This window comes from Mytilus galloprovincialis, chromosome 12 (genome assembly GCF_965363235.1).
Source record: "Mytilus galloprovincialis chromosome 12, xbMytGall1.hap1.1, whole genome shotgun sequence".
NCBI lineage: Eukaryota > Metazoa > Mollusca > Bivalvia > Mytilida > Mytilidae > Mytilus > Mytilus galloprovincialis.
Window position 1 is genome coordinate 55,132,866 of NC_134849.1, and position 17,915 is coordinate 55,150,780.

The following is a 17,915-nucleotide window of genomic DNA, read 5'->3' on the forward strand; positions in this document are numbered from 1 at the left end:
ATTTCCTTGTACTAAGATTGTTGTAAAAGAAAATCATACCATCTGTAAAGTGGCTGCACGGCATGCGCAGATGTCAAAATTGCGTAACCGTTACCACTCTACGTCACCAAGCTGCAGACTAACTATAAAACCATTCGCGATCATAGAAGACAACGAAATGTTGACAAAAGTTTTCTTTCGGACGGACGGAAAGACGGACTGACAGGCCGACAGAAGAAGTCGAGTAGTTACCGGACTTACTTTCGCCTTTATCGTATTTACAAAAATTAGACCCTATGTATAAACCACTAGCCTTTGAAATCTTTACCCAAGTGAACACATTTATAGAAAGGTGTTTCCTTAGGTCAACAAAATTTTATGATTGGCGTTTGCAATATCTAGCTGTTGTCATAAACTGTGATACGATGAAAGCTTTAATTTCTGGGCTGGACTATTTATTTAAATCGTTGTTTCCGCATGTTTATGGTTATATTTGAATTACATGTATCTCTTGCTCTTATTGTCAACAGCCTAGGACTCTGTTAATTGACACATTCTTTTTTGTCTTTTCACAAAGTTCTAGACGGCTGATAATATGTTACCTAATTTTTAAGGTATATTTCGTATAATGACTTCAATATGGATGAAACGCATTGGTTATACAGATATAACGTTACAATTAATCAAAGGATGAATTTTAAAAAACATTACACTGTTAAATGCCAAATATAAATCACGGAATCAATCAATTTTAAGAGTAAATAACTGTGTTGTACAAAGTAGTATAACAAGCCCTCACAATTCCAAATGTATTTGAAAAAGTCAGCGTTCCTTTTTTGAAAAAACTTCCAGTGTATATAAACAAATCTTCGGTAAGCGTTATAAACCCCAAAAACAGTAAACTCAATCATTCTCGGTAGAATCCGCTAGTCTCCTATGAGGATACGGAATCGGCCGAGTTGAGACGAGTGTAAACTCAATAGATAACTGAAGAATACGGATAATGTACATTTTTTACTCGTGGTATCACCAAAAATAGTCCAAGCAATCCTCGGTAGAATCCTCTGGTCTCCTATGAGGATACGGAATCGGCCGAGTTGAGACGAATGTAAACTCAATAGATAACTGGAGAATACGGATAATGTACTCGTGGTATCACCAATAATAGTCCCAGCAAGCAGATAAAAGGAGTGGGTAGATCCTTGAGCATTGTGGTATTTAGCTATATTCGAGCTCACTGTACATTCAAGAACCGTTAAAACAACTGTTTGGGAAGTCACTAAGTCTAGGTAAAAACTGTCCAAAATTTTTCATGATCAGACATTTTCCTTTGGACCGCGATGATCAACTTCAATAGTAAACATGTTTAAATTATGCTAATTGATTATTGTCCTGAATATTTGTGAACTACTTGCCACTGGACGTTTAGGATAAATTCTAATAATCGCCCAAAATAGCCCTTGTCTTAGTATATAAAAGACAGGCGAATACACATCCACTTCCCAGCAATGTATCACCATTACAGCATGATTGAAACAGTAATACATGCATGTATGAGAATAGTAGCCATATATTCCATAATATATACAGATTAATCATTTGTTTTTCAGAACAAGCTTCTTTGTGTGCGGTATATTCAATCAATCGATTTTATAAACTATCGTCGAAACCATGTATGTCTCAATTCCAGATATAGATTAAAAAAAAAAAGATTTGTAAGAAAATAAACCTGAAATTTGGAACTAGAGACTGTTTATATACATGGAGGGATAAGATAGAAAGACGATAGCAACCAATTGAAGAGAACATGGCAAGATTGATACAACATAGCTTAGTGCTTATCATACTATTACTTCACGGACGTGTGTGTTTGGTAAGTCTAATTGATATATTATGCTTCTCAGAGATCTATCCAAACAAGCCACAGCTTGGTAAGAAACAAATCATGATATTCCTTGTAGTTCAATCAATGGAGGGGAAAGGGAGATTATTGTAAGGTTTGTTGCAAGCTTGCATAAGGTGCTAGTCTATCAATTGTCCCAATACCATTGATATGTTATATAAGTGTGTCTTTCTATGTTGTAATGTTACACTACTGTGTCAGGTTAGGGTGAATATTGGCATCTGTTAAAACGTTTAAACCCGTTGTATTAGTATGCACCTGTCCTAAGTCACGGAGCACGTTGTCCAGAGATTGTCGTTTGTTATAAGTGTTTTTCATAAGTGTTTCTCTTTTCTCGTTTTTCTCTTACTATATTTTCTTGTTTAAATCATATATTATTTGTATATGTACTAGAACCCACCCGCAAAATCGCGGGCATTTAGAGCTTGGTTGAAAGTATGTAAACTGTTGTAAGGAGAATTTTTTGTAAAAGATTTCATGTCTGGAGAATTTCAGAAAAGGTATCAAAATTCATAGGTTCATGGAAACAGTTTAAGCCCTCTCCCTTGCTTCCAAATTCCGTTATATATTTTTTGTTCAATTCCATTATTTTCGCGTTTCTGTATACTATGAACATACATATACTATAATTATTTTCAAAAGTGTATTTGCTATCAACTATCAAATACAAGTTTCTTCTCCTAGGCGATCACTGGTATATTATATAGAGAGTATATATATCAACGCGACTGATGATAATTATTGTCCTGTCCCCGAGTACTCTTTTATCATGTGTTAGTTAAAATCCGGAAATCCGGTTTGACTTAAAAGCAAAATGACGGGCATTATGTGCAAAGTATGTTAACTATTTTAGGATGAATTTTTGTAAAAGATTTTATGTCTGGAGAGTTTAAGAAATGATATTAAAAATCATATAGTTACATGGAGACGGGACAATATTTTCAAGCACTCTCTCTTTTTTTCAAAGTCCTTTTTATTTTGTTTTCTGTTATATTCCATTATTTTCGCGTTTCTGTATACTATGAACATACGTATATCTATATTATACATATTAAAGTGTATTTAATTTTCCATTAACTATTAGTTCTAAGTTTGTTCTCCATGGGGATCACTGAGCACTATATTATATAGACAGTCTCTATATATTATAGTAGTATTATATTAATCATAATATACATGCAGATAAACGCGAAAATAATTGTCCTGGCCCCGTCCGAGTACTTATGAAAATCATGTGCAAGTTAAAACCGAGGTATAATAGTAGTGGTTCTTACGATCTTAAAACCACTATATGGACAACGCCCTGATTGGCTTATTTATTTTTCATTTTTGTTATCTATCATACGATTGGTTCTCAATGTTAAAACCGGAAGTCATATCTGACTTAAAAGTCGGTTTGAATACGGAATCATTATCCGGACGCCTTTTTTTCGTTTTTCTCCCAAAATAACCAAAAATGAATAGTCATAAGAATGGATGACAAATGCGACTATGCACGGTACCTATAGGACACAGAGACATGATGATTAATTTATTGTGGGAGGAAGAGAAGCGACACACAAAATGAGGTCTTATCGTTTAATAGTATAGATATGTATATCGACGCACAGTGTAGATACTATTCTGTACGCTATCCGGAAGTCGCGATTTTCGAAGCTGGCTAACAGGACGGTTTTGCCTACGGTAACTTTTCTCATCATTTGTTTACTCCTATATCTACAAAGTGCTTTGAACATCTTCAAGGTATATATAGCATCATAAATATGAGTAACTGTAACAAAAACATGCATTAGAATATAAAATAATACGTTTGCATCACATCAACTTGGTAGAAAAAAGTAAAATCGATGGACAATTTTGCGTTCGTAGTACAATCAATTAATCTTTTATTGCAAATATTTGCATCAGTTTACAGTTAAATATATACTGTTTCAATATTTTTTTCGTATTTAAGTAGAATATTCGTATTTCCCATAAAAAATATGTTTTCTTTGAGGATCCCAAAATAAATTACTGTACGATCAGTCTAGAACTGACTGTATTCTAGAAGCGATTTCAGATTTTTTGACTGTATGACCAGTCGTGATTTTGAAGAAAAAACAACAGCAATTTGAAGGTATATACGTGTATATGTGATATTATGAACTATCCAGGGAACTATAACGTGTAATTACTTTCATCAGACAATACAAATATATTTCTGATGAATTTTTTAGACGGCAAAATAATTGTATTTTTGTTCCATCAGTCTTATTTAAAATCAAATGCCTATAAAAAGTAATACATGATTCGCTTGTGGACTTTGAAATAGTGTATCGTTACAGTTATTTGTTTAGCTATTACATTTTTAAAGATTATTTACACCGTCCGCCGTTGACCAATTGATGATTACATAAATCAAGCTTGTCTTTTAAAATAACAAAAAATGGATAAAGACAGCTTTGCGTAGGGGGATAATTCATGTGATATAATTTTGGTAAGTTTACAGAAATAGAAGGTCCATAATGCATTAATCGAGTAAAAATGGAGCAATTTCAGAAAACTTTAATGATTGGTTTAGGAGGTGTTGGAAATACCTGATGGGTGCCCCATATAATGTAATGTTCAAGTCCGTATCTTATATAAAGTAACCCCATAAAAGATTTTTACTAAAATTCGAAATAGACGGTACACAATACAGTCATTATCATTTATGATAAGGAATCCGAATAAGATTAATTAATAGTTATATCAGTGACGGATTCAAAAAATGGGGATCCGGCAGTTTGAAACCCTTTTTTAACTATCAATTCATTTGTATGGGAACATATATTTGGAATCTCCTTTTCTCCTGGATTGGACCCCTCTCCATTTAAAAATGGCCGGAACCCCCAATGTATATTAAGTGGTTTATGAGGAGATGCGCTTACAAAACCGGTGAAACATATTGTACCGGTCCAACGGACGAACGGAAAGACGGACTTCTTTATCACTATAACTCCCCGCTTGACAAAGTGGTGTACAATTGAGTGTCAAAGAGAGTTTTCTCGTTTGAATTGTTTTACATTGTCTTATCGGGGCCTTTTATAGCTCACTATGTGGTATGGGCTTTGCTCATTGTTGAAGGCCGTACGGTTACCTATAGTTGTTAATGTCTGTGTCATTTTGGTCTTTTGTGGATAGTTGTCTCATTGGCAATCATACCACATCTTCTTTTTTATATAGCTCTACATCTTAAACAAAGTGAAGGAACTGTGATCAATTATAGGCTACAGTACGGCCTCGAATGTGTGTAAATACATGCATTTTTATATAACAACTAAATCTGTGTGTTTGTACAATTTTAAGTATTGAAAACTTATATACTAGTATACATCAAACCTTCCTCTTATTTTAGCAACATTTAAACATCCTTATACTTAATGTAGTAAGTCGAGTACACCCTATCAAGCTAAAAAATGTTTCTTGAGTTTTCAGGATGTGAATGTATTGAAATATATTTGTGTTATTTAGAAAAATGCCACCTTCTAATGTATCGTAAATAACTTTGAAATCACCACTAGAATACAGTGACATAAAGACTGATCATACAGTTTTAAAATAAACAAGCGAGACTGATCGTACAGTGAGAAATTCAAACAAGTGTAATTTTCTTATTTCTGGCATCAAAGATCTGGTTGAAACTTTTACCACCACTTGAAATATACTTCATTGAGTTAATTAAGTCTGGTTGTTACGTTAATTTGTACACTAAGAGGGTAAAAAGATTGTTTTTAGGTTCGCCAACTGATTTTTCTTAGTGATGCACTTGAAAATCTCTTTATTAAGACAAAGACACGAATATTGAATGTGCGGAATTTAATTCTAAACCATTTGAGAATATCGATGTCGGCTGAATTAATCATTAAGCAATGTACAGATGATCAACTTACCGTTTAATTCAGTATACCCATCAAATTTAAAATGTGATCCAAAAAGTTCTCGCTTCGAAAATCGCGACTTCCGGATAGCGTACAGAATAGTATCTACACTGTGCGACGGGCAGATATTTTTTGTACATCCATCATAAATCAATGTTATAGGCATGATATGTTTATTTCGTTGTTATGAAATTACAGCTTCCAAATACAGATACAAGCAGTATTTTCAATAATGCTAGTGCATATTTTTAGGGTGGAAATTGCTCCTGTTTAAATGCAGATGAACTACCACATAATGATGATGATGAATCTCATAAGAAATGCTTGAGCTCTTGTCCCACGTGCAGTGACGATTACGCTTTCATTTACAAGTTCAATGTAATAGGTAACTGTTTCATATTACTATTTTATGAATTGAATAAAAAACAATCCAGTATCCGAGAGAATCGTCCAAAATGGTAAAAATACCGTCTAGTGCAGCAAAACGAACTTTGTTTAAACGATTTGAACAAATTGTATGTATCGACTAGAATGGTTATGCTTTCTAGACCCTTTTCTGGATTCGAGTATCTTTCATTATTGTCAGACCTGCGTATTAAACATTATAACATCACCACAATACCTTTTAAAGAATGAAAACAAAATATTGTAAATTGCATGCGTGTGGAGCGGATTTCTTGATTTATCTCCATCAGGAACGTTCACAAACGAATAGATTTATTTAAAAGCCTAGGATATATAAGAACCGAACAGTTGGAGAGGTTCATGATTAAACATGATCTTAGAATATAGTCAATTCATCTGAGGTCAATTTTGCCTGATGGAGTTGGAATCTTTAAAATGTGTAATCGTAGAGTTATGATTTTATGGAATGTGACAAAATTTCCTTTTCGGTGAGCCTTAATGTTTTGTACACGATGATTTTTTTAACAGAATAAGACATAGTATACAATTCTAACTTACAGTGTGCCTACAACATGTATAATATTCGTCTTTATCTATTCCATTTGTTTTGATGGAACAAGCTCACCACAAGTGCGGGAGGTTCAGGTTCGATCCCTGATAAGAGTTAACAAAAGACTTTAAAATTGATAATTTCTGTATCTACGCTACACGTGTGTTTTTTAGAAGTTAAAAGCAGAGTCAATATTAATTTACTATAATTAATATTCTGGTTATGATAATTATGCATGTAATATTTGCCACTGGATGCTACTCAACGATCCATCTCTAAAGTACAATTAACTTATAATTGGTAAGTAAGCTGTTTGTTGTACAATACAAATGGATCCTCCATATTCAGTATAACAATAGATAAAACACTCCAAAACTAGTAAGTATATTCTGCCTGGTGGTTTGATTGGACGATGGACGAGATTTCCAAATGCCATTTGGAAATCAATGTATATTTGATATGGGTAGGTTTGGACATTGTCTTGTAAAAGGGCACTCACACCTACATGTATATGTGAGGTTTAGGATTATTAAGAGCTAATATATCAATAGTTTATATTAAAACTAACTGAATATCAATATCAAATATCAATAACATTTTGAAAAGTGACCCCCGCCATATTATGTATGTATGTGCTAATTCCAAGTCAGGAGCCTGTAATTCAGTAGTTGTCATTTTGTTGCTGTTACAGTGTTACATAGTTATTTATTTTTCGTTCATTTTGTTTTTTTTTTACATTTATTATGTCGTTAGTTTTTTTCTGTTTGAATTGTTTTATATTTTATACTTCGGGGTGTGTTATAGCTGAATATGCGGTATGGACTTTACTCATTGTTGAAGGCCGTACTGGGACATATAGCTGTTAATTTCTGTATCATTTGGTAACAAGCGGACAGTTTTCTCATTGACAATCATACCACATCTTCTTTTTTATATATAAAAAAACATGTACCAAACAATTTGTCTTTTAAAGGTACATATACATGTACATGTAATTTGCGGGTTATTTGGTTAAAATGTTATCTATAGATTAAACAATAAAAAGTAATCGATAGTTAAACGAAAAATAATAGGAAGGATGAAAGAAAATGAAAATAATTAATCTACTGATTTTTACTGCACCTTTCAGGAAAGGTCTGAATAACATCAATACTCGATTAAACTATGAACCTTACTTGATCAATAAATCTCTAATTTATAAATCTTGAGCGTACATGACTGTATAACTTATTCAACAATAAACTTCTTATTCTTTCAGTCGATTTGTATGTATAAATCCCTTTCTTATTTATAAAGTACTAGAACACACCCGCGAAATCGCGGGCACATACAGCTTGTAAACTGTTGTAGAATTATTTTTTAAAAAGATATTATGTATGAAGAATTTCATAAAAGGTATCAAAAGCCCTCTCCCTTTTTCCAAAGTCCGATATTTGTTTCCTTTCTGTTAAATTCAATTATTTTCGTGTTTCTGGACTCAGACCACAATTATTCGTCTCTTTTGCTACAATGCTTCTTTTGGTAAAAGTCAAATCAAATTAAAAATTTGCACCGTTTCAAACATCAAATAAATGTAACTGCTTATATATAGTCCATTATAAGTCTAATACAATATGCTTCAAGGACAATCCATCAGTGCTTTTTCTTTTGAGAGTCTTACTAACATGCCAATGGTAGGATATGAATCTTGTATAAATGACTAAGACCGACTAAGGCTAATTTGAGGGGTGGTCGGAGGGGTCCTGATCCCGAAATCCCGAGATGCAGAATTTAAAGAAATTCATATCCCGAAATCCCGAAATCGAAAAATATATTCCCAAATCCCGTAAGGATCAATCCCCAAATCCCGAGTTTCAAAACACCCGATCCCGACCCCCTGAAAAAGGCCCTGCCTCCTCTAATCTCTACCTATAGGACACAGAGGCATGATGATTGGTTTATTGTGGAAGGAAGAGAAGCGACACCCAAAATGAGGTCTTCTCGTTTAATAGTATAGATATCTTGGTCAAATTTCTAGCCAAGGGAAATCAATCTTGTAAACAATTTAAAGAAAAAAAATAAGAGAGATATATTAAGGCACTGTCCTATGTCCACTCTTGTTCCTGGTATACATTAACGACCTGCCTGATACAGTTACATCTTCCGCAGTTCACATTTTTTTCCGATGACAGCTTGTTATATAAGCACATCAGTAATCAAACAGATGCAAATAACCTCCAACAAGACCTGAGTGCCCTAGAGCAATGGGAACACAGTGTTAATTTACGTTTTTTGATGAGTTAAGCCTTCCAATTGATATTTATCGTGTGTTTTTCTATGTTATTATGTTATACTATTGTTTCAGAAAAAGGGAGAAGGTTTGGTACCATTAAAACGTTTAATCCCGCTACAAATGTTTTCACCTGACCTAAGTCAGGAATCTTAAGTTTAGTAGTTATCGTTTGTTTATGTAATTTACGTAATTATACGTGTTTCTCGTTTCTCGTTTTTTATATAGATTAGACCGTTGGTTTCCCCGTTTGAATGGTTTTATTTTAGTAATTTTGGGTCCCTTACAGCTTATTGTTCGCTGTGAGCCAAGGCTCTGTGTTGAAGGCCGTACATTGACCAATAATGGTTTACTTTTATAAATTGTTATTTGGATGGAAAGTTGTCTCATTGGCACTCATATCACATCTTCCTATATCTATGTATAGCAGATGAGCTTTTACCCTGCTACATTTTTGTAAATGCACAGTCATCAGAATACGCACCAACCGAAAAAACATCTTGGAGACACAGTACCACCCACATGGACACCAACTCGAAGTTATTGACAGCAGCAAATATCTTGGTGTTACTCTCAGAGAAGATATAACTTGGAAAAAGCACGCAGAGATAACAGCAGCCAAAGCATCAAGAACTCTAGGATTCTTGCGCTGCAACTTCAGAGACTGTAACACATCAGTCCGAGAAACCACATACAGATTCATGGTCCGATAATCATTGGAGTACGCGTCTGCTGTATGGGACCCATACAAAGTGGAAGAAATAAACCTCCTCGACAAATAGCAAAGAAGAGGAGCCCTTTATGTCTGTAATAACTACTGAGATAAAACCCTGAATGTGTCACCAACATGATTCAGCTTCTCAAAAGGGAATCATTACAAAACCGACGTAAGGACCATCGTCTATTGATCATGTACAAGGCCACCAATGGCATGATTTCCATACAAGAAACCGACAGTATCATCAACAAAAGTGACAACAGAACCAGAGGGGCAAACAGATTGAGGCAGATATACACCAAAGCAGAAGTGTACAGACACTCATTCTTTCCATGCACTATCCAGAATTGGAACCAACTGCCAACAACGATGACCAACTCGACGACTCTGGACGACTTCAATGCCAGCCTTCATGCAGCTGTGGCCCTGAGGGCAACTACATAAACCACCATTTGATGATGATGATGATGATGATGATGATGATGATGATGATGATGATGATGATGATGATGATGATGATGATGATGATGATGATGATGATGATGATGATGATGATGATGATGATGATGATGATGATGATGATGATGATGATGATGATGATGATGATGATGATGATGATGATGATGATGATGATGATGATGATTAGGAGTAGTTTGAGGTTTATTAAGACTTTGTGGTGTATTGTTCAGACCAACTCAGAATGGTCGAGTAAAAATCAATACAGTCTAGAACATCAGCCTACTACCACTTTCAGACTTTTACTGTTTTGTATTTACTATACCTTGTCTGGAAGTTGACACAATGACCTGAATATGTATACACTATGACGATATGTTATTTATATATAGAGAGCAGATTCTTTTACATCGCGAGCGTTTTAAACTTATTTTTTAAATTGTTTGATTCTTCTAGAATTCCAATATCAACTTAAAGCTGAAGACAGAAAGTGTAAGCTATGTAAGAATGCAGTTGAAGACGAACTACATTTTCTTTTAAAATGTCCTATTCTAAAAGATACTCGATCTCAACATCTATCTAATGTAAATTCAAAATTCAAATTTTTCAAGATTATCTGATGAAATGAAATTTGTTTGGATTCTTTCATCTGAAGATTTGTTTGTTACTTCAAACTTATCTAATTTATTGCACTCCCTTTTTGAAGAACGAAAGAAAATTATAGAAAATATTGTTGTTTGAAAAAAAATATAGAATAAAATATGTTTTGATATATAAAGAAAATAAACTTGATCAGGAGTTGTCTCTCATAGACCTAGAACAATAAAGATTTATGTAATTTCTCCAGGTCACAGTGGCACCCACTATAACAACTATGTTTTGTCAATAACCTGGTTTATATCAGGTTAATTAGTGTAAATGTGTATTCATGTGGTTTTTTTTTTTGGTTTTTTTTTAAATGTACTTTAATCATTCTAATCATTTCCTGTGCTTTATTTTGTAATTTATTTGATTGTATAGCTCAAATTTTGGGCACCATGATTGATTAATAAAATTATCTATCTATCTATCTATTCCATTGCCGTTTTGGTTGTGGCTCACCATTTTATTTTATTTCTTAGTTTCTAATATGCTATCTAATTATTTACTTCTTTTGTAGAATCATGTGTCGGTAAATGTGGACAACGGTATGATGAAAGTCTCCCATGTCAATGTAACCCAGCCTGTACCCTTCCAAAGTACAATAACTGTTGTGACGATTATAAGGCATTCTGTTTAATAGGTTTGTCTTACATGTAGTCTTAGATCTGCATTACTTACGTTCCTGTTTAGATTTCTTGAAATTGCTATTATAAATTATTTAAATCTTCTTAAATTAACGTTAAAGAACAAATTATTTCAAACAAATATTTACGTAACCATAAACTATTTATTTTTCTAGGAATGCTAGTTTTTATCTATAACTTTTATGGTTCCAAATACATTTTCTTGTAGAATCTTGTGCTGGAAAGTGTGAACAGCTGTATAGCCCTCACCTTAAATGTCAATGTAACAAAGCCTGTAAAGGGCAAAAAGATTGCTGTGATGACTATGATGAGTTCTGCCCAGAAGGTTTGTTTTAGTCATTCAAAGAAACACTGCTTACCCTTACTTTGTATCCAATCTTAAGTCTCAATCTGCCGCACACGGTTTTTTTCTTCCTAGGTGAAGGGAAAAATTGAAGAAAAAAAAAACGCTCTCACACCTACACTATTTTAAGAGTTTTTAACAATGTTTCATCTAATCTAAAAACTTTATATCTGCAATGTCTAATTTGATATCGGACATAAGTTCCAATCATTTATTTTTAAAAAGTTAGACACCTGGAAATGTTTTTGAATCCGTCCGTCCGGTCTTGTAAGCGCTCTCACTTGTACATGTTTTGCAAGACTTTTTTTTTAAATTTTGATAAGGAGGTTTATATTAGCAACACGTTGTTTTTGCTTTGCAGCTGAATAAAAAAAAATCTCATTAATGGATACAGATAACACAGCGTGATTAGTTTTTCAATCATAGATTTGCATGTATACGTATGATGTCGTATGTGTATATCTGTTTTATTTGTATTTTAGTGGAGAATCTTGATTCAGATAAAAAGAAATTCAACCGATACTAAAATGTGCATGGCATTGCATTGCCGGAATAGCGGTCATCCCCGATTTTTTAATGATCCACAGCAGTCACTGCGAGCACAAAATCAAATACGACAATTGATAAAATAATGAACTAATGTAAAAACGAAAAATGAAATAGAAATATCTTTTCTCAATAGATATAAGAAGATGTGGTATGAGTGCCAATGAGGCAACTTTCCATCGAAGTCACAATTTATAAAAATAAACCATTATAGGTTAAAGTACGGTCTTTAACACGGAGCCTTGTCTAATCTAGCTATGTAAAAATGAGAAACACTTATGAACCACATCAACAAACGACAACTACTGAACATCAGATTCCTAACTTAGGACATGTTAATAATTAATTAAAATATTATGTTAAGAAGAGTTTATTAGGCTACAATTGTTCAGAACAAGAAATAATCGCCAGATCATATCTTTTAATACATAAAATGCATGCTTTTTACCATATAATAAGATGAGGTTGAGGTCAGATGAACAGACATGTAAAGACTGCAAAAATCCAATATAAAACAGATATATTTATCTTATTACTCATAATAAGTGAGAAATTCACCTAAATGAAAACTGTGTATAGTTTTAAACAGTTGCTGAACCATGAAAATGAGGTTAAGGACACTATACATGCGGAAATGCCATTACATCAGGCATAATTTGATACATTGTATACAAGGTATGAAACATAAAAATGATCTTCATGTGTTCTACCTTTTGAAATAAATTAAAAAAGAAAATAACATTTATAAAAAAAATTAAAAAAAAAAAAGACGAGCAGCTCGGATTACGCTCTCATCAACGATAAATTATAGTGCCATGCAAGGTTCCCTCTAATGTTACTTATCTTATTCAGACTGGTTGCGTATTTTACATTTACACATATATTTCAGAGGCGAAAAACATAGATTTAGAAGAGGAAGATGAAGATGCAACTCAATTCTGTCCGGATATTGGCAGTTTCATGCAATGGGATCCATCGACATCCTGCATTAACTTTGATCAGCTGAAGGAAAATTGGACTGGTATAATGCGTTCTCGTGAAATGTTAGAAACTTCAACAGCTCCTGGTAAATAATTGTTAAATAAGAATGCTAAATTAACTTCTTCTCACAAAGAAAATGATTAAAAACAAATTCATTGATTAATACATATACCTATATAGCATAAGTTATAGATATTTCATACATTTTAGATAGTTTTTGGGTGTTTCGTGAATTATACCACAGCTTTTGTTGAAACCCCGTCAATAAACTCATGAAACGACTGTTTCTTCCCTTAGGTTACAATGTCCATCTATAGGTTGACAGTTGAATTTAATTAGGAGTCCCCAGTCAATGACTGCTTATTAAAGGAACCTAATAGTCTTGGTTGCCTCCTTTTTTGAGTTGATGGGTAAAGAATAAAGAAACAAATCAGTTTACTCATACTGCAAATGAATTACTTAATTCTTTCATGCAGGATTTTATCTATTTTAATCTATACCTTTGATTGTCTGCAAGAATTTTGTTTAACTTAACCCAATTCAGATCATTCTGCAGAACATATTATTATGTCATGGATACATACAATGTATACGCATGGATTAATTGCCATTGATCTAAAAGCAAACGACAATAAATAAGCCCAGGGCTTTCGATCATAAAGTATAACTCGGTACACGGAGTACAAATTTGTGCTCGAAACACCGAATCGAGTGTTTTGATTGGTTGATTTCTGAGTCTAAGTACGATAATCGTGCTCAAAAGTTTTATGACCACAAGGCCAAGTCATTCTAATGCAACAATTATTTATATATTTATTTAGTTCACTATAATACGATCTTTTCACTATAATACGATCTTTGACAGTTGTCCATAAAAAGAAGGGGGACTGGAACTTCTTTCCTTTCGAGAGTGAAAATTGCATTAGGTTCAGAATGCTAAAATATATGTTCTATGTTTACTTTTGTGCATGGAAACTTGTGTTTTTGTTTTTGTTTTTCCTTTTGATATTGTCCAATATTAAAAAAAGTTTTAAAACAATGTATCCGTTGCATTTTTGTTTATCAGATGATGAGGATGACAAATGGAAGCCGCTTCAATGTAAAATTAAAAACGGAGAGACTTCTGAAGATCTTATGCTGGTTAAATCTTCATCTAACAACTGCAGTGACCTCATGTCATTTTATTGTAAAAATGGTATGTTGAAATGTTTGGTCTTTTTTCGCCTTTTTAAAGAATTACATGTTGGTGATAGCACTTTGATATAGTTCTTATCATATATGATATTATTACTGAGTGGTCTATGTAGTTCATCTACAACAATTCCTAGCCTGTTAACACTAAGTAGTGTGTTGGGACAGCTTGCACATGGCAGGTGCGTTCGACTCCGATCTTAATTGACTAGGACTGTCAGTTGTATGCCGAAAGTCAGTAGTTTTCTCCTTTTACTCCGGCTTCCTCCACTGATAAAAACTGACGCCATGTTATATAAGTAGCTAAAAGTGACATTAAACACCAACGATCTTCAATTAATCTCAATTGGACAGTTACAATTTGAAATACTTTTAAGATAAGAATAAAAAGATAGCATTCGTACATCAAACTCATTTTGGTAAAGTTTTAAAAGAATAAAAACTAAATATTTCAAACAAGGGATTTCAAAAAAAGGTTTCAACATCTTCATATCTTTATACATAATATATACTAAGTTATTGCATAATTTGTTTGAAAAGTAATGGATTTTTGATCTACGTGTTTGAAATATATCACACATAGGGTCTGAACCACAGAAAAGCAAGACAACCATCATGGAGGAACAGGAAAACAATGTTACCATGTCATTTGAATTCGACGTGAATACTCGGAGTCTACATAATACAAGCAACATGATGACAGGTTCAACCTATAATATACGTATCATATAAGTTAACATCAAGTTCTATCATTGAATATGTTGGTTATAATAGAATTCAATGCAATGAAATACAATACAATACAATATAATACACAATCCACAATACAAACATATAATGCTTAATCAGATTGTTTATCATCAGTGATGTTAGTGATTAAAACGGTATTTGGAAGGCCATATAATTAACCTCAATTTAGGATAGACTCTTCAACTTTAAAGAGTCGAAATATGATGAACTGATCATATAAACCCGAGGGAAAATATAATACAAGCCAAAACGAAAAATATAAACAAGTCTAAATTGAAAACAACGTTCAAACCAATAATTGCGTGTCCACAATTTTAATACGGGTGCATGGACATCAAATTTCTTGGTAGAGGGTCTAAATACAGCACAAACAACATTTTCCAAAAGTCCACAAGTGAAAAAAGTATATTTTAACAAAATGCATTTGACTAGCAAGTCGAACAGCTGATGTTCTTAAACCCTGCTGACTGCCATTGGCGATTGCCAAATACACGGATTACCAGATGTAAAAAAAATGAATCTTATTATAATATTGTTAGAAATGGAAACGTTACACAATGCAAAGCAACACTACAATACAATACAATACAATACAATACAATACAATACAATACAATACAATACAATACAATACAATACAATGCAATGCAATGCAATGCAGCAATTACAATACAAACACAATACAATACAATACAAGCTATAATATTTCTTTAAATATAGCTACCATAATACATATAATAACTATGATATCTCCAGAGACCGTATTGCTGTATTCACTTTCATAGTTAAATTGTTATTATTCACTTTGGGTTTGTTTTACATAAGTAACAATTGCAGATTCTACAACGTTCTATTGAAATAGAAAAACAGATATTGTTCATCAACTGCGATTATGCGTGCTTGAGAGGAGGTTTTATTTACCAATTTTATATTTAAAAATTACGGAAAACATGTACGTCCATGCAATAAATACTATACTAATGAACTGTTCATGTTATGCAAACATTGTTTGTAATACGTTAATGTACATGTATGTCCGGTTTTCAGGTGTTATAGTTGGAACTGTATCATCAATCATTGCCATTGGAGTGGTCATTGTTGCAGTAATAGTCTGTCGTCGCCGAAGGTAAGTTAATTATGATTGTACGGTTAAAATAATCATTATGAATGGAGAATTTTTTTTTCTCACTTTTTTCCACCATTTGTTTAAACATATAAATTTGCTCTGGTGAGGAATTGTGTCCTTTGCAATCATACCTCATCTTCTTATTTAACAAAAATATGATAAACCATGTTCTGTTTGAGGAGGAGCATGCAGATTTTTTTTTAACCGAAATAAGTATTTGACTCTAAAACTGGAGAGAAGACGTACATGTACAAGAAAAAAATATTGGTTGGGACGGAGTTAAAGTCAAGTATCCGGGAAGTGTGCCATGTCTACTTGTGCACTGTTGTAAAATAGCACATTACGAAACAGGTTCGGCGTGTCGGTCTAGTACAAAGCAAAGTTCGTTTTGAAGTCACATCAAAATCTTCTCGTCCTGAATATATTATATGCATTTAATATGGCCACTTGATGTTAAAAGAAGCATACGTCTATCCACCAAAAGGAACAAACGAAATCCTATTTCAAATAACAAACCAAGATGACAAAAAAGCAAACGACAATTGCAAACCATTAAATACAAAAGTAAACCGGAACTCAATACAAATCATTGTGAACGCTAGTGCTTCTAATGAATTACCGTTCCTGCTCCACAAGTTGCACTCGTCGTGTCGCTCAAATAGAATTCCGAAAATAATCAAGCGGAACAAATCCGTACAATTAACAATATCGTCAATTCATTTATAACCTGATTCTATTTTGTTTGCATGCTCGGAAAATTTGTTTTTTGTTTTGCCTTTGTAGATCAGTAGGGAGAAAACCAGTTCACAAACAAGACGCACATAGACAAAATGAAACAGAAAAGATTGGACATTCGGAAAACAAAAACGACTATGCCTACAGTGAAATTGAAATGGAGGCTACCAATAAAAAAGATCATGTGGATAATGGTGACAATGAATACACAACTGGGCCATCAGATGTATATGATCATTTGAATGAAAATAAGAACAGACAAATAAAAACCGAGAACCCACATGCTATATATGATCACGCTACCGGAGACAATGCTGAATCTGATTATGACAGTACCAAACACGTGGTACAGACAAATCCGGATTACCAAGAAGTTATAATTCGTAGTGAAGAGGAAATCAACAGTGAGAAGCTCTAACTTTCCCTCGAACTGTCATGTATCAGCGTGGACTGAGACATTTGTTTATTGCTTTTAAAGGTTTAGTTGCTATCCAATGAATCGAATTTTATTTAATGTCTGTAGCACAGAAATATTTTGACATTTCTTCAACATTTAGAAGTGCATAATGTCAAGTACTAGGGTATCTTATATAAAACAATCGTTATTTTATCAATTAGATGAACTCGGGGAATAGTTGTCAGAAAGTTGTTTTCTACAGTGCTTAATTATTTTGTATTATTTTTGTATTTGTTTTTTAGATAAATACATTCACATAATTTGCATAAATATGAACAATGATACAGAAACAGATACATGTAACATAAAAATGTATATATT

At 33.2% G+C, this 17,915-nt stretch overlaps 1 protein-coding gene across 1 annotated transcript; it reads left to right on the top strand.

Moving 5' to 3' along the window:
- The first annotated feature begins 1,590 nt into the window (after positions 1–1,590).
- Positions 1,591–17,682, top strand: LOC143054274 (uncharacterized). Its single transcript, XM_076227226.1, has 9 exons — positions 1,591–1,852; positions 6,034–6,166; positions 11,339–11,461; positions 11,674–11,790; positions 13,244–13,420; positions 14,402–14,530; positions 15,110–15,229; positions 16,324–16,402; positions 17,186–17,682. The coding sequence occupies exons 1-9, from the start codon at positions 1,787–1,789 to the stop codon at positions 17,553–17,555; spliced, it is 1,314 nt and encodes a 437-aa protein (XP_076083341.1). The 5' UTR covers positions 1,591–1,786; the 3' UTR covers positions 17,556–17,682.
- Positions 17,683–17,915: the final 233 nt, after the last annotated feature.